Source organism: Macaca fascicularis, chromosome 14, assembly GCF_037993035.2.
Source record: "Macaca fascicularis isolate 582-1 chromosome 14, T2T-MFA8v1.1".
NCBI lineage: Eukaryota > Metazoa > Chordata > Mammalia > Primates > Cercopithecidae > Macaca > Macaca fascicularis.
Window position 1 is genome coordinate 71143904 of NC_088388.1, and position 24163 is coordinate 71168066.

The 24163-nt window shown below is 44.1% G+C and overlaps 1 protein-coding gene across 10 annotated transcripts in view; it reads right to left on the bottom strand.

Moving 5' to 3' along the window:
* The window catches only part of CLPB (ClpB family mitochondrial disaggregase), a 148296-nt gene that overhangs the window by 60955 nt on the left and 63178 nt on the right, over positions 1-24163 (bottom strand). For 5 of the 10 annotated variants that reach the window (XR_012423469.1, XR_012423472.1, XM_005578998.5 and 2 more), the window contains 2 exons: positions 18445-18534; positions 4376-4504 (listed from right to left, as the gene is read on the bottom strand). Coding sequence is in view for 6 of the 10 variants with exons in the window: in XM_005578998.5 (XP_005579055.1) it covers positions 4376-4504; positions 18445-18534 (219 nt within the window). In the remaining 4 variants the exon portion in view is untranslated. The remainder of the gene's footprint in view (positions 1-4375; positions 4505-18444; positions 18535-24163) is intronic. The other 5 variants (XR_012423471.1, XR_012423470.1, XM_005579000.5 and 2 more) reach the window with 1 other exon arrangement.

Genomic DNA, 24163 nt, shown 5'->3' on the forward strand with positions numbered 1-24163 from the left:
TCCTGGAAATATCAAGATGAGTCATCTTCAGGAACTTGAAGTATGAGACTCCAGCCACCTTCCCTGATCACTCCTCTTTCTAGTCCTACTGCCTCTTCCCCACCTTCCTCCCTCCCTCCAACCACACCTGCATTCAAGTGCTAAAGCAGAGCCTTCCTGCTGATAAGCCATCAACACAGGCAAAAGCAGCATCTTTCAAGGTAAAAAACACGAGGGTCTCTGTACTTTTCTGTGGTGGTTGAGAGTAGAAGACTGGCACTAGTTAACTCAAAACCCTTCTGGAGAACTCGAGCAAACTCCCATTATCCTTCCTGATAAGGCTTAAGCACGCCCTCCTCTGGGAAGCTTTCTGTAACTGATTCCACCTCTCTGATTACCAGGCAGAATACAGCATTTCCCCCTGTTCGTCCCCAGAGTCCCTTGTCCAGTCGCCTGTCAGAGCACCTACCCCATTATCATGGCCTGTTTCCACATCTGTCTCCTCTGACAGTGTGAGAGCCTCTCAGGGTCAGTGACAGTTTGCCTGATCTGTCTTAGGATCCCCTGAGGCCCATGGTCTCAGAGATGGCAAGTGTCTTGCCGAGGGTCACTTGACAGGGCTGAGATTTAAACCCAGGTCTGACTTCAAAGCTTGTTTCTTTTTCACTATGCCACAGCATCTCCTGAAAATGAGGCGATGTTAAGCAGTCTATGCTAAGCTGTACAATGCTATACAAGTTTGGAGGAGGAAGTATCAGAGTAGACCAGACGACCAAGAAAGGCTTCCTAAGAGAGGGAGGCCTTGAAGAGTCTGAGGATTCAGATAAGAAAAGACGGAACATGACGGCACTTTAGGCAGGATAGGAATGTTGTAGGTAGAGACAAAATTAAGAGGCCTTAAAGGTTCCATATTGGGGAGGAATGGAATTACAGCTGCCAGAATGAGAGTTTGAGTTCTTTACACATGTCACAACGATAACTACTTATAACAGGGCACCTACCATGTGCCTGCCAGGGGCTTTCATAAAAAATACCACCAATCCTCATGCTATCCTTGTGAAACAGGTGTTATTTTAGATGTACGAAAACTGAGGCTTAGAGAATTAAGGAAACACGTCCAAGGCAACACAGCTAATAGGTGGGTGACCTGGGACTCAAACCTAGGTTGGCATGATTCTGAAGCCTAAGGTTCCCTTTCTATTACTCCATGTCACCTTCTAATTGGGCCAGAGAGCTTTCCACGTTATCAGCCTGATGCTTCTGTCTGAATCTCCTCCCAGCTCAAACGGGGACTTCTGGTCAAACAGCAAGAGCAGCTGACTCTTCTAGCTCTAACCCTCTAAGGTCTGGGGACCCTAAATCCCAGAGGACTAAGTAATTTCAAGGAAACTGTTCTGTGTGGGCCCTGTGAGCACAGGCTGGCCTCTGTATTTAGGCCTGCTTTGGATCTCACAGAATCTCCCTTTAGTTACTGCAGCAAGGCTGGTGGCAAGCACAGCCTAAGAAAACCAGATGGGGCTGGGCGCGGTGGCTCATGCCTGTAATCCCAGCACTTTGGGAGGCCCAGGCGGGCGGATCACCTGAGGTTGGGAGTTTGAGACCAGCCTGACCAACATGGAGAAACCCCACATCCACTAAAAAAATACAAAATTAGCTGGGTGTGGTGGCACACGCCTGTAATCTCAGCTACTTGGGAGGCTGGAGGTAAGAGAATCGCTTGAAGGTGGAGGTTGCAGGGAGCTGAAGATTGTGCCACCGCACTCCAGCCTGGGCAATAAGAGCGAAACTCTGTCTCAAAAAAAAAAAAAAAGGAAAAAAAAAAAGCCAGCCGGATGGGCAGGAAGGTAGGCTCCCTTGCCTTTCCTGAAACCCTTTGGAGAGGGTCAGCTGAGGTCAAAAGACTCTGGAAATATTACTGGCAACAGCCCCTAGAATGATAGAGCAGGATCCTGCCTCTCGGTTGGCTGGTCACACACACAGGCAGACGAAGGGAGGTCAGGGGGAAGGGAGGTCAGAAGTTGGCAGCCTCCGGCCCTGAGTGATGGCAACTTGTTCAGGGTTGGGAGGGAGAAATAGTGGGTTAACGGTTTTGGCCCTTGAGGCTGGAAGGCTAGGGCAGGGGGTGTAAATGGATGCTGGCTAAAAAGGCAGGTGGGAGAAATGTAAAGGTGGGGGCTAAGGGCATCTGTTCCAAGTCAACAGGCAGGAACCATGGCCCTGGAACGGCTCAAAGGGCCAGCCTTGGCCTGGGGGGTGAGGACAGAGGGAGTTTCATAAAAGGCCCTTGTCTTTTCATTTCAAAGGTGTTCGATCTGGAAGGCTAGGAAGAGGGGCTCCTTATAAAGTGAATTCTCTGTCTGGGGGTTGGGGGAAGCAGAGAATGTAAACTACTGGACAATAGCTGGGAGTATTGATTGATTTTAAGGCACGGCAGAGAGAATGTCCTTGGTGAACACTCCAAATCTTAGCTACAAATGTCTTGCCACAGAGCTTTCCAATGGACAAAGGAAGAAGCATTCTGCTTGGGGACGTTTTCTAAGTCTCTGCTTCTGAGAGCAGCAAGTTCTTGCTGCAGAAGCATCAGTCATCCCAAGCACTGCTGCCACATCCACAAGTAGTCCTGCCCTTCAGTGGCTGTGCCCCAGACCAAAGCATATGCTGGCTGCTCTGGGGCAGCTCCCTTGTAGGCTTGGGGATACAGGCCAGGCCTGGGTTTTAAGCTAGCATGGCTGTGGCTGACAGAAAGTGGCAAGATTACATGTTCCTGGGAAGTCCCCAGAAGCCAATCAGAAGATGATCTGGGGATGCTGGGCCTGCGGAGGCAAAAGCTCTGGGACTAAAAGAACTTTCTTTGAAGACTGGTATTTGGAAAAGTGATTAGGTAGCAAAAGACAGTTGGCATAAGTTACAAAGAAGACCACAGCTCATTAAAAAGATGTTTCAACCACGCCAGGCGCAGTGGCTCATGCCTGTAAACTCAGCACTTTGGGAGGCTGAGGTGGGTGGATCACCTGAGGTTGGGAATTCAAGACCAACGTGGAGAAACCCTGTCTCTACTAAAAATACAAAATTAGCCAAGTGTGGTGGCACATGCCTGTAATCCCAGCTACTTGGGAGACTGAGGTAGGAGAATTGCTTGAACCCGGGAGGCGGAGGTTGTGGTGAGCCGAGATTGTGCCATTGCACTCCAGCCTGGGCAACAAAAGCAAAACTCCATGTTTCAAAAATAAATAAATAAATAAATAAAAAATAAAAGATGTTTCAACCAGTCAAGGATGAAGTAAAATGGGATTAACTCTCTGGGGAAGAAGGAGGGTTCCTTCTGTCTCTGAAAAATGTCAGCTAGCCAGCTGTTGGAGAGGGTTCTGCTGGCAGAGAGGCAGGCAATCATCAGAGTGGCCCAGAGACCTCTGAGGACCTTTCCAGTGCTCAGGTTCAATGAAGAATGATCCCAACAAGGAAGACCCTGGAGTCTAGCCCCAAGAAAGGATCCCTGGCCCTCAAAAAGCAGCAGAGGGGGCATGAACAGGCAGTCATGTACTATGCACTCACTCAGGGGTCTGTGCCCACACATCCTGGCAAGTTGCTTCCCACCCCCTCCCAAGGAGAGGCCGGCGTGGGACACGGGGAAGTGGGAAACAAAGTGACTGGGATGTGTCTGGAAGGTAACACACTTGCCCAGCCTGAGTCTGGGGATGGCATATATTGTCGCGCCAATTAACTGATGTTCTCCAAAGAGAGGGTATTCATTATTCAACAAATATTTATTCAGTGATTACTAAGTGCCAAGTACTATAGTAGATGCTGGGGACACTTGAACCAGTCAGCCATGGTTCTCGCCTTTTAGAAGCTCAGAGACAAGTTAGGGAGAAGACTATTGAACAAACAAAAACAATTTCAGGTTGTGACAAGTGTAATGACAGAAAAGAATAGGGTGCCATGACCCAGAGTAATGAAAGGGGCCTGAGACTGGGGTGGGACCAAAGAAGGTGTCTTTGTGACCTGGGTTAGTAGGGATTTAAAGAGCCTCTCCTTTGTTTCATTAGCTCTGCTTTGGAGGTCACGGGGGAGAAGAGAGAACACTTTTAGGGGTAGCAGCAATCCAGAAAACTCTCACAGCATACACAGACAGGCAGGATGGCATGGTGCATCACACACACATGTAGGCAGAGAACACACATCAGCCACAGGAGGGCAAACCACATGTGTGCACTGCCATTCTCAGCAAGCAAAGTTGCTCTCGAGGCATCCCCAGCTCTGGGAGGATAACAGGGCTCTGGGGAAGTATGTTATTTCCAGAATAGAGAGGCTGCCAAGTACTCTCTCCCCCTGCCAAACCCCACTCCACTCCTCCTCCACCTCCCCCACCCCACCCTTCCTCCACCTCTGTTCTCACCTCCATCAAGCAGCTCCTTGACAGTGCGGTAGTCATCAGCAAGGACAGCATAGTGCAAGGCCGTGCAGCCCTTGAAACTGGCGCGGTTGTTCAGCCGGTTGTTGAAGTCATCCTCTCGGGTGATCAGGACTGGGGAGACAGCAACACAAACCCTTCCATTAGCAATGACAGCATGAGTCACCAATCTCACCTGTTTTCTCGTGGCATTTTAATTCACTCACTCACTCACTCATCTACCTACTCACTAAGCATAAAATGGCACCTACTATGTTCCTGGCCATCTGTGCTGGGTAAGAAGAGGCAAAACAGAGGCCAGTTAGTTCCACAGTGTTTACTGACATCTGTTATGTGTTAGGATTCATCCTGGGGACATGAAATAGATCAGATAAGGTCCCTGACCTAACTGATGAGGGAGGCAGACAATAACCAGATGTTTATAGAACTGTTTGAGATAAATGCTCTGTTACAGGTATAACAGAAAAATATACCAGAATGCCACGGGAGAGTTTAGCTCAACTTGGACATGAGGAGAGGATCCCAGAAGACAGGAGTCTTAAAGGATGAAGAGAAGTTATGCAGGTATAGAAAACAGGTTGGGGTAGGATAAGGGGAGAGTGGGGCAGCAGACAGAGGCTGTTTTAGCAGAAGATTAATACACCTCTCTGCTCTGAAAATGTTTACATTCTAGTAAGTAAGTGGTTTTAATTTTTTAAAACTTAAAAAATTTATAAAAGCAATTAAATTTTTAAAATCATAGAAAAGTACAAAGAAGAAAAGGGACTGATATCTCAGTGACTTGAGAAACTACATGTCAGATTTTGATATATGTTCTTCCAAATTTCATGTGTGTGTGTATCCCCTACAAAATTGGAATTTACTGTAAATGCAATTTTGTAATCTGCATTTTTACCCTTAATAATTACCTGTAAACATTTTTTTTGAAAGAAGAACAAGCGTTTCATGTGGTCAAAGAACCAAAATCCCCCAGGCTCACTCTAGTGCTAATATTTGTGATTTTCTCACTCTGATTTGATATAAAATAATATAAAACCAGTCCATCACTTTTCCAAGACTCTCTGGGTTGGGTGACTTCACACACCCTGTTTACCCAGGGTGGTCCTGGTTTTCGTCTGTTGTTATAGACAGTTCCAGTTTGGACAATAAATTAGAACATTACCCCACCTCTGGGGCCCTCCCTTGGGAAATGAGACCCCACAGAGCACTCTCTCCCCTGCTCAGGCGACGGAGCTTCTTTCTAGCCCCCACGTGGAAGTTATCCAGGCAACTGTCTTACATTCCCTCCTGAGCTGAGTTTGTGGGGGTAGAATTTGGGTCCTGACTACCTGTACTTCTCTTCTCCTTGAGTCCACAGCACAGGATCTGCAGAGGACAGGTTCCTCTTACCTCTCACTGGATAAAGGGGTACACTCAGTCAAGAGGCGACCTTACCAATGTAGTCAAAAGTACCAGACAATTCCTAAACCATTCTTTTTCAAGTGGTCTTGGAATGGAGTCTATGCTTCTCCCCACTGCACAATACTCAACATCCCATACAAAGTTCCAAAAGCCAGAAGACTGCCATGCCTCTTCCTAATACTAATAGATTTTTTTTTTAAATGGAGTTTTGCTCTGTCACCCAGGCTGGAGGGCAGTGGCACCATCTGGCTTACTGCAGCCCCTACCTGGGTTCAAGCGTTTCTCTGCCTTACCCTCCTGAGTAGCTGGGATTACAGGTACCTGACACGACACCCGGCTAATTTTTGTATTTTTAGTAGAGATGGGGTTTCGCCATGTTGGCCAGGCTCGTCTCGAAATCCTGACCTCAAGTGATCTACTCGCCTCAGCCTCCCAAAGAGCCGGGATTACAGGCATGAGCCACTGCACCTGGCCACTAATAGATTTCACTCACTGACCTTCTACTCTATACCTGACATGGTCACTTGACACAGTTAATCTTACTTAATTCTCATAATTACCTTACATAGTAGGTAATTATTATTCCCATTTTATAGATGAGGAAATGGAGGCTCAGAGGTCACATAGCTAATAAGTGGTTGTCCTCACTCTTTCTCACATATCATAATGTCACCCTCAGTTTCCAAATGAGGAAATCAGAGACCAAGAAAGAAGTAGAGCCCAGATATCCTGGTCCCAGCCTTGGCTCTTATTCCATCCTGTTTTCCTGTTTGGGTGAAGGTGCAAACACAGTTTCTGCAGAATTTGCCCCTAATAGAAAATGGTCTAAGGTTTGTAGCTAGCACTCAAATAAGCTAGTGTGGATGGAAGCATTTCAAATATTTGGCCAAAATAAAGTTGGTGGAATGTGCAGCTGGAAAACAGACAACAGTTTCTTGTGGTTTATAGAATCAGTGGTCAATGAGCCTTCTACTCCTGCCATGGCCTCTCCAGACTGATGAACCCCCTGCTCCTGCCCCAGGGGTGTTATCTGACCTTTCCTGGAGCAGGAAGAACAGGAAGTTAAAAGGCCTCTAACATACAAGTCCCATGTGCAATGGCATCTACACTTTTCCCATAAGAGATCCCTTTAGGACCTCAGTCAGAGATTACTAGCCCTTAGTTACAGTCTTATCAAATCATGCTAGGTGATCTTATTTCCAGTCCACTGCAGATTGGGAGAAGGAAATAAGAAGGCCAGGGAGGATGCTACAGAACCAAGCAGATTGATTACAATCAAGCATTGGCCAGGCAGGCAGGGAAAAGAACAGGACAATGAAAAGCTGAAAAAGGAATTCAGAGTACAGCACCTCAAAAGCCCCTAAGGGCATCACTGAACTGCCACATAGGACATTAACTGCTGGATATAATGATGAACCTGACAAAAAGTGATAGTTGGCTCAAGGAAGCAAGAAAAGTGTAATCCATTTTACAAAGAAAACACATCACTTATTCAACAAACAACATTTAATGAGCACCAATGCATGGTGGTAGTTCCTGGAGATATAATAATAAATAAGACACAGTTCCTGACTTTCAGAAGCTAACATCCTAATGCAAGAATCAGACCACTGAGCAGACAAATGATAATACAATTTCACACGTGCAATGACAGAGCTATACCCAGGGTGCTTACCATAAACAGCAGACGAACTTCAGGAACACAGCTGGGGCTATTCTGGTGCAAACGTCAGGAGAGTGCTGGTGTCATAGCCCAGCTAATAAGGAATGTCCAGAGGAGGCTCACTGCTCACCTAGGTCTCATCTCTCATCATCACCCTTCTAATGCTCTTTCTTGCCTCTGAGCTTTTGTAAATACTATTCTACTACCTGGAACATCTTCCCCTCTCCCATTACTTCAGTTGGCTAATTCCAGTACACCGCTAGGCCTCTGATTAGAAGGTCTCTGATTAGAAGTCACTTTCTCCAGTGATTCCTCCTACGTTTGAGGTACTTATTGCTCCTAAGAGCTCCTCTAGCACCTTAGGCATCTCCTAAATCTAGTATTTATTACATTCTATTGCAAGCATCTGCTTACTTGACAATTCCCCACTAGACAAAAAACTCAATGAAGACAGTAAGTATGACTACCTTCTCCATTGGCCAGCAGCGTATGGCCGTAAGTATGTGCTCGACAAATACTTGTTGAATCAACAAATAAATACATAAAACATAAACAAGGTCTTAATATTATCTTTGGTTTTGGAATAATAAAAATAAAAGTAATACCAGTCAGCAGTATTTGGTGGGGCTTTGGAGTCAGACCACTTATGTTTCAATCCCAGTTCTGAACTTACTGACTGTGTAATCTTGGGCAATTTACCGAACCTCTCTGTGCCAGGCTCCTTTATCTATATGTGGGGATAATAACAGTAGCGCCTTCATGGGAGGTTGTAAGGATTAAATGAGACACTATGAATAAAGGGGCTGGGTACAGTGCCTAGCATATAGTAGCTCTCAATAAATGTTCGTTATTATCTCATCATGGGCTTCCAAAAGTGTATTTTTTTCTGTGAAAAAAGGCTTCATTCGAGGAATCCTGCATATACTTTTCCTGTCAGAAAGGCACAGTGAGGTGGGCACAGTGGCTCACGCCTGTAATCCCAGAACTTTAGGAGGCCGAGGAGGGGGCAGATCACTTGAGCTCAGAAGTTTGAGACCACCTTGGGCAACATGGCGAAACACCAACTCTACAAAAAATACAAAAATTAGCTGGGAGTGGTGGCTCATGCCTGTAGTCCCAACTACTTGGGAGGCTGAGGTGGGAGGATCACTTGAGCCAGGGAGGCAGAGGTTGCAGTGAGCCAAGATCATGCCACTGCACTCTGCCTGGGCGACAGAGCCAGACCCTGTCTCAAAAAAAAAAAAAAAAGAAAAGAAAAAAGAAAAAAAGAAAAAAGGAAGGGAGGGAGGGAGGGGAGGGGAGGAGAGGGAGGGAGGGAGGGCACAGTGAGCATGAGAATAGAGTTCTGAGTTAAAAGCCATCTGTTTCACTGGGTGTCACTCAGCAGTTTCTTTTTGACAGCCGAACCCTCGTTAAAATCCTGCAGTGGTCTCTAGATAACAAAAGCTTTATTTACTGTTCACTTCTGCAGGGGAAGGCAATCCTAGCTTTGAGTCCCTCTTGGTCTCTACTGGCCACTCCCAGGAGCTGGTGCCATCTAATGCTATGGAATGTCTAGCAGTGCCCTTGTCTTTAAAGATGTGAACATGTTTTCATGAGAGGGAACCGCTATGACTAATAAGACAAATAAGAGAATAACCCCTTATGTTTGTATCATGTTTTAAAGTGTAGGGAGCACTTCAAGGCAATCACTCCCTCATCCTCATGACAATCCATGTAGGGCCTACAGTTCAAGTACTATCATCTCTATTGAACAGATGAGGAAACACGGGCTTAAAGAAGTTAGGTGGCCTGCTCAACTTGCAATGCTGGTCAGTGGTAGGCTAGGACTAGACCCTAAGTCTGAGTGGCTCCATGGCCTCTGCTCTATCTTCTGTACTGTGCAGCCTCTGCCAATGCCCACAGGCCTAAGCCTCACATAACTCAGGGTCGAATGATACAACCTGAAGCTCAGGGACTAAGCTAACTTCTTATCAAGAGTCTCTAGGAAGAAGCCTCTGGTCTCTCAGCTTCCTCTCACTGAAGACTCTACACAAATTAAAACCCTGCTGAGACATCACAGAACCAGTTAGAAGCAGAGCACTTGCCCCTTCTTGCCACTGCTCAGGAATGGCATCTACAATGTGTGTGTATGTGAGGGAGTTGTCTACAACCCACCAGAAAGGTCTCCGACTTTCCAACTTGGATCAGTTACTTCATCTCATCATTTTCATCTTTTCCACCATCATTCAAACTAAAAAAAAGCGTAAAGAGCTTCAGCATGAAGTGTATTCCAATTACTTTATTTATTTTTTTGAGATGGAGTCTCACTCTTGACACCCAGGCTGGAGTGCAATGGCACAATTTGGCTCACCAACCTCTGCCTCCCGGGTTCAAGTGATTCTCCTGCCTCAGCCTCCTGAGTAGCTGGGATTACAGGCATGTGCCACCATGCCCAGCTAATTTTGTATTTTTAGTAGAGATGGGGTTTCACCACATTAGCCAGGCTGGTCTTGAACTCCCAACCTCAGATGATCCACCTGCCTCGGCTTCCCAAAATGCTGGGATTACAGGTGTGAGCCACTGTGCCTGGCCAAAAAACATTTTTTTTATTAAATAAAATATATAGAGAGATGGAGTCTCTCTATGTTGCCTAGGCTAGTCTCAAACTCCTGGGCTCAAGTGGTCCTCCTGCCACAGTCTCCCAAAGTGCTAAGATAACAAGCATGAGCCACTCACTGCACCCAGCCTTCAAGCAGATTTTCCTTCCCACCTTTTTCCTTTCCCCCTCCATTCCTGCCACATAGAGGACCCTGGTGACCCCAGTGTGAATCCTCAGCAGGCAGCAACGTGTATTAGAAAGACCATGGGGGCTGGAGTCTGCAAGTCTAGAAAGCAAAACTGACTGTGTGACTTTATTAACATCTGTGAGATTCAGTTTCTTCATCTCCAAAACAGAGATAATATCACCTACCTCACAAGAGTCAATGGCAAACCTAACTTAAAAAATGGACAAAGGATTGGAATAGACATTTCTCCAAATAAGACATACAAATGGCCAAAGAGCATATCAATAGATGCTCAATATCACTGGCCATCAGGAAAGTGCAAATCAAAACCACAATGAGGCTGGGCATGGTGGCTCATACCTGTAATCCCAGCACTTTGTGAGGCTGAGGCAGGAGGATTGCTTGAGCCCAGGAGTTCAACACTAGGCTGGGCAATGTGGAGAGACCACATCTCTACAAAAAATTTTAAAAATTAGCCGGGGGCTGTGGTGGCGCATGCCTGTGGTTCCAGCAACTCAGGAGGCTGAGGTGGAGGTGGAGGATCCCTTAAACCCAGGAAGTCAATGCTGTAGTGAGCCATGATCACACCATTGCACTCCAGCCTGGAGGACAGAGCAAGACCCTGTCTCAAAAAATAAAATAAGATTCAATTTATATTTAATGTCCAGATCAGGCAAATCTATGGAGACAGAAAGTAATTACTGGTTGCCAGGGGCTGGTAATAGTTGAGGAGAAATGGAGGGTGACTGATAATGAATATGAGGTCTTTTTATGGCATGATAAAAATGTTCTAAAATTAATTGTCATGATAGTTTGCACAACTCTTGTGAAGATATCATATAAACCATTGAGTTATATACTCTAAATGGTGAAGTGTATATAGAACCAAAAAAGAGCCTAAACAGCCACAGCAATCCTAAGCAAAAAGAACAAAGCCAAAGGTATCGGATTACCTGACTTCAAACTATACTACGAGGCTACAGTAACCAAAACAGCATGGTACTGTACAAAAACAGACACACACACCAATGGAACAGAATAGAGAACCCAGAAATAAAGCCACACACCTATACCCAACTGATCTTCAACAAGGTCAACAAATATAAGCAACGGGGAAAGGATTCCCTATTCAATAAATAGTGCTGGGATAACTGGCTATTCACATGCAGAAGAATGAAGCTGGACCTCTACCTCTCACCACATACAAAAATCAACTCAAGATGGATTAAAGATTTAAGTGCAAAACCTCAAACTATAAAAATCCTAGAAGAAAACCTAGGAAATACCCTTTGGGACATCAGCCTTGGCAAAGAATTTATTACTAGGTCCTCAAAAGCAACTGTGACAAGAACAAAAATTGACAAATGGGACCTAATTAAATGAAAGAGCTTCAGCATAGCAAAACAAACTATCAACAGAGTAAACAGACAACTTATAGAATGGGAGAAAATATTTGCAAATTATGCATCTGACAATGGTCTAATATCCAGAATCTATAAGGAACTTATGTGGGATTTTTGTCTGTTTTGTTTTGTTTTGAGATAGAGTCTCACTTTGTCACCCAGGCTGGAGTACAATGGTGTGACCTTGGCTCACTGCAACTTCCGCCTCCCAGGCTCAAGTGAGTCTTCTGCCTCAGCCTCCCACATAGCTGGGATTACAGGCGTGCACCACCACACGAGGCTAATTTTTGTATTTTTAGAAAATCCTGTTTTCTAAAACAGGGTTTCACCATGTTGTCCAGGCTGGTCTTGAACTTCTGACCACAGGTGATCCACCTGCCTCGGCCTCCCAAAGTGCTGGGCTTACAGGTACGAACCACCACACCTGGCCAAGAAGCTATAAGGAAGTTAACTCAACAAGCAAAAAATAAATCCCATTTACAAAATGGGCAAAAGACAAGGACATTTCTCAAAAGAAGACATACAAGCAACCAACAAACATATGAAAAAATGTTCAACATCATTAATCATCAGAGAAATGCAAATCAAAACCACAATGAGATACCATCTCACACCAGTCAGAATGGCTCTTATTGGTGAGGCTGTAGAGAAAAGAGAATGCTTATACACTGTTGGAGGGAATGTAAATTAGTTCAGCCACTGTGGAAAACAGTTTGGAGATCTCCCAGAGAACTTAGAACTACCATTCGACCCAGCAATCTCATTACTGGGTATATATCCAAAAGAAAACAAATTGTTCTACCAAAAAGAAACATGCACTCATATGTTCATCACAGCACTATTCACAATAGCAAAGACACAGAATCAATTTAGGTGCCCATCCATGGTGGACGGAATAAGGAAAACATGGTACTATTCCATGTGATACTACATGGCACACTACACAGCCACAAAAAAGAATGAAATCATGTCCTTTGCAGCAACATGGATGCAGCTGGAAGCCATCATCCTAAGCAAATTAACACAAGAACAGAAAACCAAATACTGCATGTTCTCACTTATTATTATTAATTTTTTGAGTCTCTCTCTGTTGCCCAGGATGGAGTGTAGTGACACAATCTAGGCTCACTGCAACCTCTGCCCCCTGGATTCAAGCGATTCTCGTGCCTCAGCCTCCCGAGTAGCTGGAACTACAGGCTACTCGCACCACCACACCCGGATAATTTTTATACTTTTAGTAGAGTCGGAGTTTTGCCATGTTGGCCAGGCTGGTCTTGAACTCCTGACCTCAAGTGATCCACCTGCTTCGGCCTACCAAAGTGCTCGGATTACAGGCATGAGCCACTGTGTCCAGCCTGTATGTTCTCCCAAAGTGCTGGGATTACAGGCATGAGCCATTTTGCCCAGCCGACATGTTCTCACTTATAAGTGGAAGCTAAACAATGGGTACTCATGGACATAAAGATGGCAACAATAGACACCAGGGACTCTTAGAGCACGGAGGGATGAAGGGGGGCAAGGGTTGAAAAACTATTGGATACTATGTCTAGTACCTGGGATCAATTACACCCCAAACCCCAGCATCATGCAATATACCCAGGTAACAAACCTACACATGTAGGCCCTGAATCTAAAATAAAAGTTGAAATTAAAATAGATTTGATACAAAAATGTTTTAAAAAAAGAAATGAGGTAGGAAATCTAGTGAGGTATGAAAGGAGGGGAAGAGAGGCTTTTCTATTTAAAGCTCTTGTATCATTCATTTTCTTTCTTTTTTTAATTGATATATAATTCACACTCCATAAAAACAAACGGTGAATTGTATAGTATGTAAATTAAATCTTAATAAAGCTGTTAGGTTAAAAAATATATGTAAGAAGATGAGCATATTGCCTGGCATGTAGTAAGGACTCAATAAATGGTAATAAATTTATTATTGTATCCTTTCCTCTTCCTGATGTCATTCCAATACTGGCCAGAATCACCTCTAACACTAACACTATAGAATCTTTCAGGCTCATTCCATACTAGTGCGGCCCATTTCATACTAGTGGAGAGTCACAGGTGAGTCCTGAAGGCTAATATCCCACAACTAAGAGTCTTCCTCCAATACTCAGATAAGTAAATATACAACAGAACAGTAAGAAAATAATGGTTCCATTTATTGAACACTCACTATGTGCCCAGGTACTGTGCCAGGAACTTTATGACTATTCTCACAAGAACCCTACTAGGCTGTTACATTATTATTCCTATACAATAAATGAAGAAACTGGCACTTAGAGAAGTTTTGTATCTTATAAAGTCACACTGGCAGTCACTGACTGAGCTGGAAAGTTCAACTCCAAGGCTTATAACTCTTTTTCTCTAAGTGATTACATGGCTTTATTATGCTTTCTCTTATTTATGTACATTTTACCCACACTTTACAATTCAAGCATCTTGATTTTCACTGATCTCCCTTTCCTCTATGCCTTCTGTTTACATCAAATTAGTCAACATTTCCTTTTACATAGTCTTGTGTGTTCTCAGATTGTTTCATGTGTATTCTGTTAAGCATGGCAGGTTGCTTAACAAACACTTCTTTAGTAAACGGATGTTAAGCTTGTCTCCCCAGGCAGGAAACAGGTTCCTGATGGACACACACTGTGTCTTCAACATGTCTTTATCCTTTATATAGAGAAGGCACTCATGGTCACCTAGGCTGGCCGATGGCTGGAGGACTATCCCCTACTTGAAAATGATTCTCACAGACATGGTTTCTGCCCATGGACTGGAAGTTTTCTCCTTAGGAATAGGACCTCACCTCATTGTCAACCCATTCTAGTGTAGCATCGGGGCTCAGAATAGAGTTGATGAATTAAAGACTGGGTCAACAATACTTATTCCACTGGAGACACCTCAAGGGCAGCCTTCCCACAGAGACCCCAAACCCATTTTCTCTCACCTCCATGAAAGGGAAGGTGTAGACCAGGAAGGATGGCAAGGAACTTGAAGAAGACAGGCTATTATCCCTGCCTGTGGCCATGACAGTCAGTGCAGCATCCTCTCTGGCTCAGGACCCTTCTTTTTAGTGCAGACCCAGGGAGTGCTTTCCAGAGCCCACATCTCACCTTCACATCACCAAATTCATAAGGTGGGGCAAACTTAAGAATCTGTTACTCGGTTATCTACAGACCCATCAAAACTCTGTTTTAACCTTCTCTACTTCCTACCTCTCCTAACTCTCAGAGTAGTGACATGCTCACAAGTATCTGGATTCCCTTAGATTTGTCCTATAAGTACCCTGAGGTCACCCTCTTCCCCCTCCTCTCCCACCCCCATCCTATCCAAAGCAGCATTCTTTGAGCTCCACAGATTCTCTGGGGCAGGGCTGGCAACAAGAAGAAGGTGGCGGCTCTTTGCCTCTCGGCAGATATGCTACTCGGTTGGTCAAACTTGGTTCCTCTGTGTTCCCCATCTCTACACCTGCTTGCCTCTCCTCTGCCTTTTCTTCAAGATGTTAAAAACTCGCAATAAAAAACAAATACAAAATGCTGTAATTAATAGCCAATTCCAAGCCAACCCAGCATCTCTACTAATAAACCTCAATACTTGCAAAAAGAACAATAAATTCTGCCCCTCTCTGGTTCTGAGGTGGTCTCTTTTATATAGTCTGTGTGTGTATGTATGTGGGTAAGTGTGTCTACATATATATATATTTTCCTTTATTTCCCATCCAGGGAGGGGCAGAATAATGAACTGCGTGCGTCAGGGAAGATGAATCTGAGATACTAGGGAGCAGTGCAGTAAAAAGATTAAAGTGTTATTATTGTTGGGTTTTTTTCCCCCATGGTCCATTGTGACAGCTCGACCGTCATCTGTAAAAAATGTCTCAGCGAGAGATAATCATCGGAAACTCAATAAAGCGTCAGGGGGAGCCTCAGCCCCTATCAATCACTAGGTGCCTGGAAAATTTCAGCCCTCTGTCTCCCTTCCTGCTATCCATATAAATGTCTCTAATATATTTTGTGTGGTGTGTGGGACCCATCCCTGATTTGGAACTTTTGATGAAAAAATATTTATACACAAAATATGTAAATCGGTTAAAAATCATAAGACTAGTTCTTTGCCACCCAATTCTGTTTTTTCTTATTTTTATAAATGCATCAAATTTATTCTGTTTAATAAAACATGTCAACTAGTCTATCTCTCTCTCCTAAGACACAGACAGATACACACACACACACACACACACACACACACACACACACACACAGAGTTTGGAGGGCTAAAAGGATGGAAATAATCAACCTAACTGGCTGATTCATTTAATCATGCAGTTGGCCAAAATGTATCCTGGTAACTCTATGGTGGCCAGAACCAGAACTATGGAGAAATGACATGTAGAAACATTGGCCACGGAGTGTGACAAGGCTCTGAGTGAGCCTGGACAAGGATGAGGAAGGGGCTGTGACATTATTAAAAATAATAAATTGCCCACACAGCTTTTGGCCTGGCAGATTCCCAAGCCTTTGGACAAGCCAGAGATCTGAGCTGACTAAGCTGTGGGCACATGCAGGCTGATATGGTTGTTGGGTCTTATATAAGAGCAGGAGATAGTTCTGCTGGCATTTGACAGCCTCTGCCTCAGTTTCCTTTATTATAGGGTTACTACCTATATTATAGGGTTACTGTGAATACAAAGTAAGTATCAATCAATATTATCTGCTACCCTTGCAGCTATCACCATCGTCATCTCATTATCACCTCCCTCTGTTTCTCTATCCTGAAAGGCATCAATTCCTGCAGTGCCCTCTCCTTTAGGACCTTCAAGGCTCTTCTCTGTCTAAAGGATAAAGTCCAAGAGTCTTGATCTGGCCCTACTCTACTAATGTTGCATCTTTATTGCTCATCACTCTCTAAGATGAATCTTCTGCTGTGTGCATGCTTCACCCTAACATGTTCACCTACCAGCGTGAAACATAATTTTTCTGTTTCTCATATCTGAGTGGTTTTTTGTTTTTTGAGACAGGGTTTTGCTCTATCACCCAGGCTGGAGTGCAGTGGCGTGACCATGGCTTACTACAGCCTTGATCTCCTGGGCTCAGGCAATCCTCCTGTCTCAGCCTCCTGAGTAGTTGGGACCACAGGCACATACCTGGCTAATTAAAAAAAAAATATTGGGCAGGGCATGGTGGCTCATTACTAATCCTGACACTTTCGGAGGCCGAGGCAGGCAGATCGCCTGAGCTCAGGAGTTTAAGACCAGCCTGGGCAACATGGTGAAACCCCATCTCTACTAAAACACAAAAAAGTTGCCGGGCATGGTGGCACATGCCTGTAATCCCAACTACTCAGGAGGTTGAGGCATGGGAACTGCTTGAACCCAGGAGGTAGAGGTTGCAGTGAGCTGAGATCATGCCATTGTACTCCAGCCTGGGCGGCACAGCAAGACTCTGTCTCAAAAATAAAATAAAAATAAATAAATAAATAAAATAAAATAAAAGTTGTGTAGAGACGGGGTTTCACAATGTTGCCCAGGCTGGTCTTGAACTCCTGGGTTCAAGCAATCCTTCTGCTTCAGCCTCCCAAAGTCTTGGGATTACAGGCATGAGCCACCACACTCGACCACTCTGTATGTTTTGAACATAGCACACCCCTTCTCTACTCACATTCAATTGCACCCACCTGTCAACCCTCCATACAGCTGTCCAAAACCTTCCGATACTTTGAGGCTCAAATGTCATTTTATTTCCTTGACTTCTTCAGCCAGAGATTCTCTAAGCTCTTATGGTCCTTGCTATCTGTACCTCTGACTGGACCCTTTGTCAAATATTGTCTTGGTAATGTCTTAAGTCTTTATTATTACTAATTACTGTTCTTGCAAGCACCTTATATTTGCATAATGCCTTATATTTTCTCAAGCGCTTTCATAAGTCCTCCAATTTGGGCCTTACAATAAGCCTATGGTGTAGGAAATATTATTCTCTACAGATGAGAAAATCAAGCTCAGAGAGCAAAAAAGAATTGCCAAGGTCACACAATTAGGTAATGGCTAAGCCATTCCTTGGACTCTAAATACTATTTAGCTCTTTGAGGGTAATAGTTTGCTACCAGAGAAAAGCATTTGGAAGGCTGTGTCAAAGACTGACATTCCGTTAAGAGTATAATGAGGAGGAGGATGTAGAAACAGAGGTTTACATTCACAGAATTTCTTCTATGTTCTAGGGTTTAGGTTAGCGGTAAATGTACCATACTACCTCTAACTCTTCCAATAACCTTTCTTTTACAAATAAGGAGACAGTGCCTCTGGCAGGTATAGAAAATCGCTCCAGGTGTCAGAGCTATTTAGTGTTCTGCACACACATAATACCATAGCTTAAACACACAGCCTCTCTAGGAGTGAAACTTAAAGTGGCAAAATAAGATCTCTAGTAGGGAAGTGAAGGCCCAGATGAGTTTTTTAAGCAGTTCAAGCACAAGACCACAACTAATACCTGTAGTCTAGACCATGCTTTCCAAAGGGTCGGAGCCTATTAGAAATGCAAAACCTCGGGTCCCACCCCAGACATACTCAATCAGAATCTGAGGGTAGGGTCCAGGAACCTGTGTTAACAAGCTCTCTAGGGGATTCTTATTTCCTTGGGAGCCTTATTGTTCTCAGCTGAGTTTTTGCTCTCCAAGGGCATGCATTCTCTCTGCTATGCTTGGGTTAGGCTGGGCACACAGTGGGTGCTGGGTAGTTAACTTATACTGAGTAAAAAAGATAGTCAGATGAGACCATCCTTGGCATGTACTGGGGAGGGGGAGAAACATTATACAGAGCAGTTCCATTACCGCCAGCAGGGAGTCCTAGCCATCTCCTGAACTCCAGGGCACTTGTCCACTGGTTTGTGATGTGCCGGCTTGCACCGTCCTGTCGCCCATCTGAAGACACAGAGATGGGGAGGTCAGCTGGAGCAGGCCAGGCCCTGCAGACCCTGGAGCTGTGGGAACGGGGCACTCAGGCTGGTGGGGTTGGTCCAAGTCCTCTACCCCCAGAAGGGCCCTATGCCAACCCAGCTTCTGCCCCACTCATCTTTATTCAGCTGCCACTTGGAGCTGAGAAGAGAAGCTGATTTATAGCCCGCTCTGGCTGCGCTTCTGCCGTGTTTTATTGTTTTAATTGTACATATGAGAGGCACTCAAAATGCTTGCTTGCATTTCTGACAGCCCCAGACACCCAATGTTTATAACAGTTACTTATAAGCAGCCAGCGGCATCCCGGGCTGGGTGACTTGTTTACTGTTACCACTAATTTATTACCTCCTCCATCTGAGGATTAGGGCCCCCACCCATCAGCCAGCCACAAGTGGAACACTCCTGGAGTGGGCATGGGTAGGGCTCAAGGCACTGAATGGAATGTGGTCGAGATCAGGGAATAGGTTGGCAGAGGAACAGCTATGATCCTCATACTTCTCTCCACATTTATTTCATCTCACAGACATTCTAAGCCACGCCCTCTGCTTTTTTCTTCTTCCCCGTCATTTTCATTCTCCAAAGCCCAACTCAAATTCCACTTCTTTTAAGAATATTACGTTGGGTGCAGTGGCTTACGCCTGTAATCCCAGCACTTTGGGAGGCCGAGGCGGGTGGATCACCTGAGGTCTGGAGTTAGAATCCAGCCTGGCCAACATGGTGAAACTCCATCTCTAGTAAAGATACTAGTAAAATAAAAATAAAAATAAAAATTAGCCAGGCATGGTGGTGGTACCTATAATCCCAGCTACTTGGGAGGCTGAGGCAGGAGAATCACTTGAACCCAGGAGGCAGAGGTTACAATGAGCCAAGATCGTGCCATTGCACTCCAGTCTGGGCAGTAAGAGCGAAACTCTGTCTCAAAAACAAAAAAACAAAACAAAACAAAAGAACATTACTTGCTCTGATAGTAAGCCTAGAGCTTTAAGAACATTAGAAATCACACGGCAGACAGGGGTACTGGAGGCCAGATAATCCAATGACCATGGCAAAAATCCCCTTTACAGAATCCATGATGGGCAGATATCTCAGCTGTTAGCACCCCTTGAGTGGTGAGTTGCTCAATACCTCCCAGGCAGGCTTCCTGCTTTACACTTTGCCAAAACCCATCTCCATAGAGAAATTCTGCATTAAATGTCACCGTGCTTTAAATATATATATGATTATCTCTAATCATCCTAACAACCCTATAAGATGGGTATTGTTATTACTACGTTACAGATGAGAAAACTGATATTCAGAGACTTTAAGTCATTTACTCAAGATCACATATCTAGTGAGTAACAGAGCTTAGATGAATCATTCAGATATCTGGTACTGAAGCCCAAACTTTCTCTAGGACACCAATGTGCCTCTGAAGATGGCACTCTGAGGGCTGGAGAGAAAGGAAAGAACAATCGGGCCAACAAGATTTCCATACCAAGCACCCTTGGGCTACCTGAACCAGTAAGACTGCCCTCTACCCAGAAACACCAACGTTGACAAAAGTGGACCCAGCTGAGTAGGCTTCTTGCTAAAGAGCAATGCTCACATGACACAGGAGAAGAGTGAAACTAGGAATGGCATAACCAATGACAAAGTCTCAGCAAGGATGGCAAAGAAGTTTCTTTCCTCCCTAGGCTGTGTCTGTTCTCAGCAGGTAAAACGGACACAAAGCATCTTTGATACCTTTTAGTTTTCTTGCCTGGATCCTCTTTCCTGCTCACACCTTAAATGCTGGTATCCTGAGTAAAGGACTTGTTCTCCTACCACTCCCTCACTTTAAATACTTTCATTGGGCAATTTCGGTCACATCCATTGTTTTAACTCCCAAGCAAATGGAAAATACTCCTAAATCCCTGTCTCCTGCCAAACTACTCCTTTGAGCTCTCCAGACCCACATATCTAACTATTCACTCAAACTAGAAACTGAGGTGTCACCATGCATACCTCCTTTTCCATCAATTCTCACAATCCACTGAGTACTCAATCTTCTAATATTCTGCTAACATCTATTTACTGTATTCCCAAAGATCACCTTTAGGAATCTCCAGATATTTTAAATGTATTTTTGGAGGACAGGAGCATAGCTTCTTATCACATTCCCAAAGGAGTCCATTATCCCTAAAAAGTCAAGAACCATTGATAATCTTTCCCCTCCAATTCCTCCTCTACCCTGTCAGAATGGTCCATCTAAAATGCAAGTGTGAATTCGACATTGTCCTGCTTAAAATCCTTTGGCCTTCAGAATAGAGAATGAGCTCCCTAGAACTGCCTTACAAGGTCCTTCCCATGTGTAACCTTCTTCACTCTCTGGCCTTATTTCTTGTTGTTCTCCTCAATCCTGCAGCAGATGATTCCATCTGCTGTCATTCCCTAACCCCCACCCAATGCCTCTGCATACACTGTTCCCTCTGTCTGGAAGGTCCATCCCTCTTAGCCTTCCTGGCAATCTCCAACTCATCCTTAAGACCCAATTCAAGGTCACTTACCCTGTGACACTTCCCAGACACCAGTCTGCTCACTTCTCAGGTGGAGCTCACCACTACTTACATCAGTGCTGCCTACATATTTGTGCAGCTACCACTGCATTTATCACTCTGCATTGTGATTCCTTGTTTACAGGCTTGTCTCTGTAAATGACTGGGAGCACTGTTGAGGGGCTAGACTATGTATAATCATTTATATAATCCCAGCAGCTGGCAGAGTGCCTGACATTCAGTAAGAACATGCTGAATTATACATAAATGAAACTAATAAGCAATTACAACTGTAGAGCACTTTACAATCCACACATCACATATTTTATCTCTTGATATTCACAACAATACTAATATAGAAGAAAAGGAATGTATCATCGGAGGTTAGAGAGGTCTTTCCAAAGCCACAAACTATACCTTTCTTCAGTACTAACTGCAGGCCAAGGGCCACAGAAATATCCATTAGAAATTTAGTGAACTTCTTGGACTTAGCACTGACTCCATAGTCTACTATAATAGTGAAGGACTGTCCAACTTTCCTGAGCTTGTGACCTTCCTGTGAATTTGCCTAGACACACTCGAGGGAAAGGGAATTACAGCTCTTGTTCTACTCTACCTTCCTTACCCATCCCTACAAGTCAGGTAATTTTTCATGAAAAAGTCAATCCAATACAAAAATAAGAGAACTACAGGATTCTTTTGTTCGCATTTCATCCATGAGAATGAGTCAGAGCTGGGTATGGTGTCTTGCATACAATTGGCAGTCAATATATATTGGCTGAATGGCTAAAAAAATGAGGTTTCCTTAAACAGAAAAAGGAAAGACATGGTTAAGAAGAAGCTAAAGGCTGAGGCTGATGAGAGAGAAGAGCCCTGAGATGATTCTAAAGGACTATCACTATCCAGGTCCAAGTCAGAACGTTCAGTGCACCAAGTTGGACAGCATACCACATCTAAACCGATACACCCAGGAAAATAAAGCCAGTTGCCAGAAAACTGTGGCAGACAAAAGTAATCTAGAATTAAGAAAAAAAAAAAAAAAAGGTGGAGAGGTAGATCTTGCAAGCCACAGTGAGTTTATCAATGATTCCTGACAAACTTCTAGGATGTTATTATTATTTTTTTAACAGTTGGTTGTTTTTGTTTTTGTTTTGAGACAGGGTCTTGCTCTGTCACCCAGGCTGGAGTGCAGTGGCGTGATCTCAGCTCACTACAACCTCTGACTCCTGGGTTCAAGTGATTCTTGTGCCTCAGCCTCCTGAGTAGCTGGGACTACAGGCATGCACCACCACACCTGGCTAAATTTTGTATTTTTAGTAGAAAAGGGGTTTTGCCATGTTGGCCAGGCTAGTCTTGAACTCCTAGCCTCATGTGATCTGCTTGCCTCGGCCTCCCAAAGTGCTGGGACTACAAGCGTGAACCACGGTGCCCAGCATTTTGTACCAGTTCTTAAACACTTGGGTAATTACTGGGTACCAGTATGGGTTCCCTAAGAACAATAAATCAACATGCCAGAATAACCTGATTTCCTTTTCTGGAAAGGGTTATTAGACAAGAAAATAAGACAAATGCTAGAAACATTTTAATTTTAGCAAGAAATCTAGGGAAAAAGCTCTTAAAATTTTGTGAACAAAGCAGAGGAACGGAGGATGGAAAAGAATGAAAGTTGATAGAATTACACCTGAGAATGCTGAATAATGCATCAAAATTATCTTCATCATGTGCTCTAGGACTCTGTACTTAATAAAGTCCTTATAAACATTTTAATCCAAGTAAAAGCATGATGGCAGGGGATCTTGTCTGTCTAACTCATCAGTGCTTAAAACACTACCTGGTACACAGGTAGTGATCAATAAATACTTTTGAATAAATAAGTGAATCCACAGAAAGCCTACTACTAAATTTGCAGATCATATGAAATAAGAAGAGATGGTTAATATTTTAATTGTTATTTCATAAGCGGACATGATAGCCTTTTCGAATATTTTTGTTGTCTATCTCTCCCTATCTACCTACCTACCCACAATGTAGGCTGTCTGGCATAAGAGTTAAAAATAATCCAGAGGTTGGCCAGGAAAAAGAAAAGAAAAGAAAAGAAAAGAAGAAAGAAAAAAAACTAAGAAAAATAAATTATATAACCTTGAACTAGGAATGCAAAAAAAAATCATGTGGAGCAGGGCTGGCAAACTACAGCCTCTGGGCCAAATCCAGCAGGCTGTGTGTTTTTATAAATAACGTTTTCTTGAAACATAGCCACATAGATTTGTTTACTGTTTATGGCTACTTTTGTATCACAATGGTCAAGGTAAGTAGTCACAACTGAGATCAACTGGCCCACAAAGCTTAAATGTTTACTATCTGGCTCTTTCTAGAAAGTTTGCTGACTACTGATCTAGAATGTTGAATGTGAGTATCACCCTGGAGGTTACCATTAAAACACAAAGCTACAAAACATGAATGTGGCCGGGCGCGGTGGTTCACGCCTGTAATCCCAGCACTTTGGGAGGCCGAGGCGAGCAGCTCATGAGGCCAGGAGATCGAGACCATCCTGGCTAACACAGTGAAACCCCGTCTCTACTAAAAATACAAAAAGTTAGCCAGGCGTGGTGGTGGGCGCCTGTAGTCCCAGCTACTGGGTAGGCTGAGGCAGGAGAATGGTGTGAACCCAGGAGGCGGAGCTTGCAGTGAGCTGAGATCTCGACACTGCACTCCAGCCTGGGCGACAGAGCGAGACTCCGTCTCAAAAAAGCAAAACAAAACATGAATGTATATCGTGGAGACCAGTGTGACAGCAGAAGTTGGACTAGATAGATGGCTTCATAGCTCTGAGATTCTGTGAAATAAAAAAAACGTTTAATGAGCCCTGCTAGAATCCTGACAGCAGATGAGAAGGCACTCAAAAGAACCCCCTCCTGTCTACCTGGCCCTGCCCTCTCAACAAATGCTCCACTTTGCTTTTTGGTGAGAGCACCTATATTAGTTCATTTTCACACTGCTGATAAAGACATACCTGAAACTGGGAACAAAAAGAGGTTTAATTGGACTTACAGTCCTACATGGCCGGGGAGGCCTCAGAATCA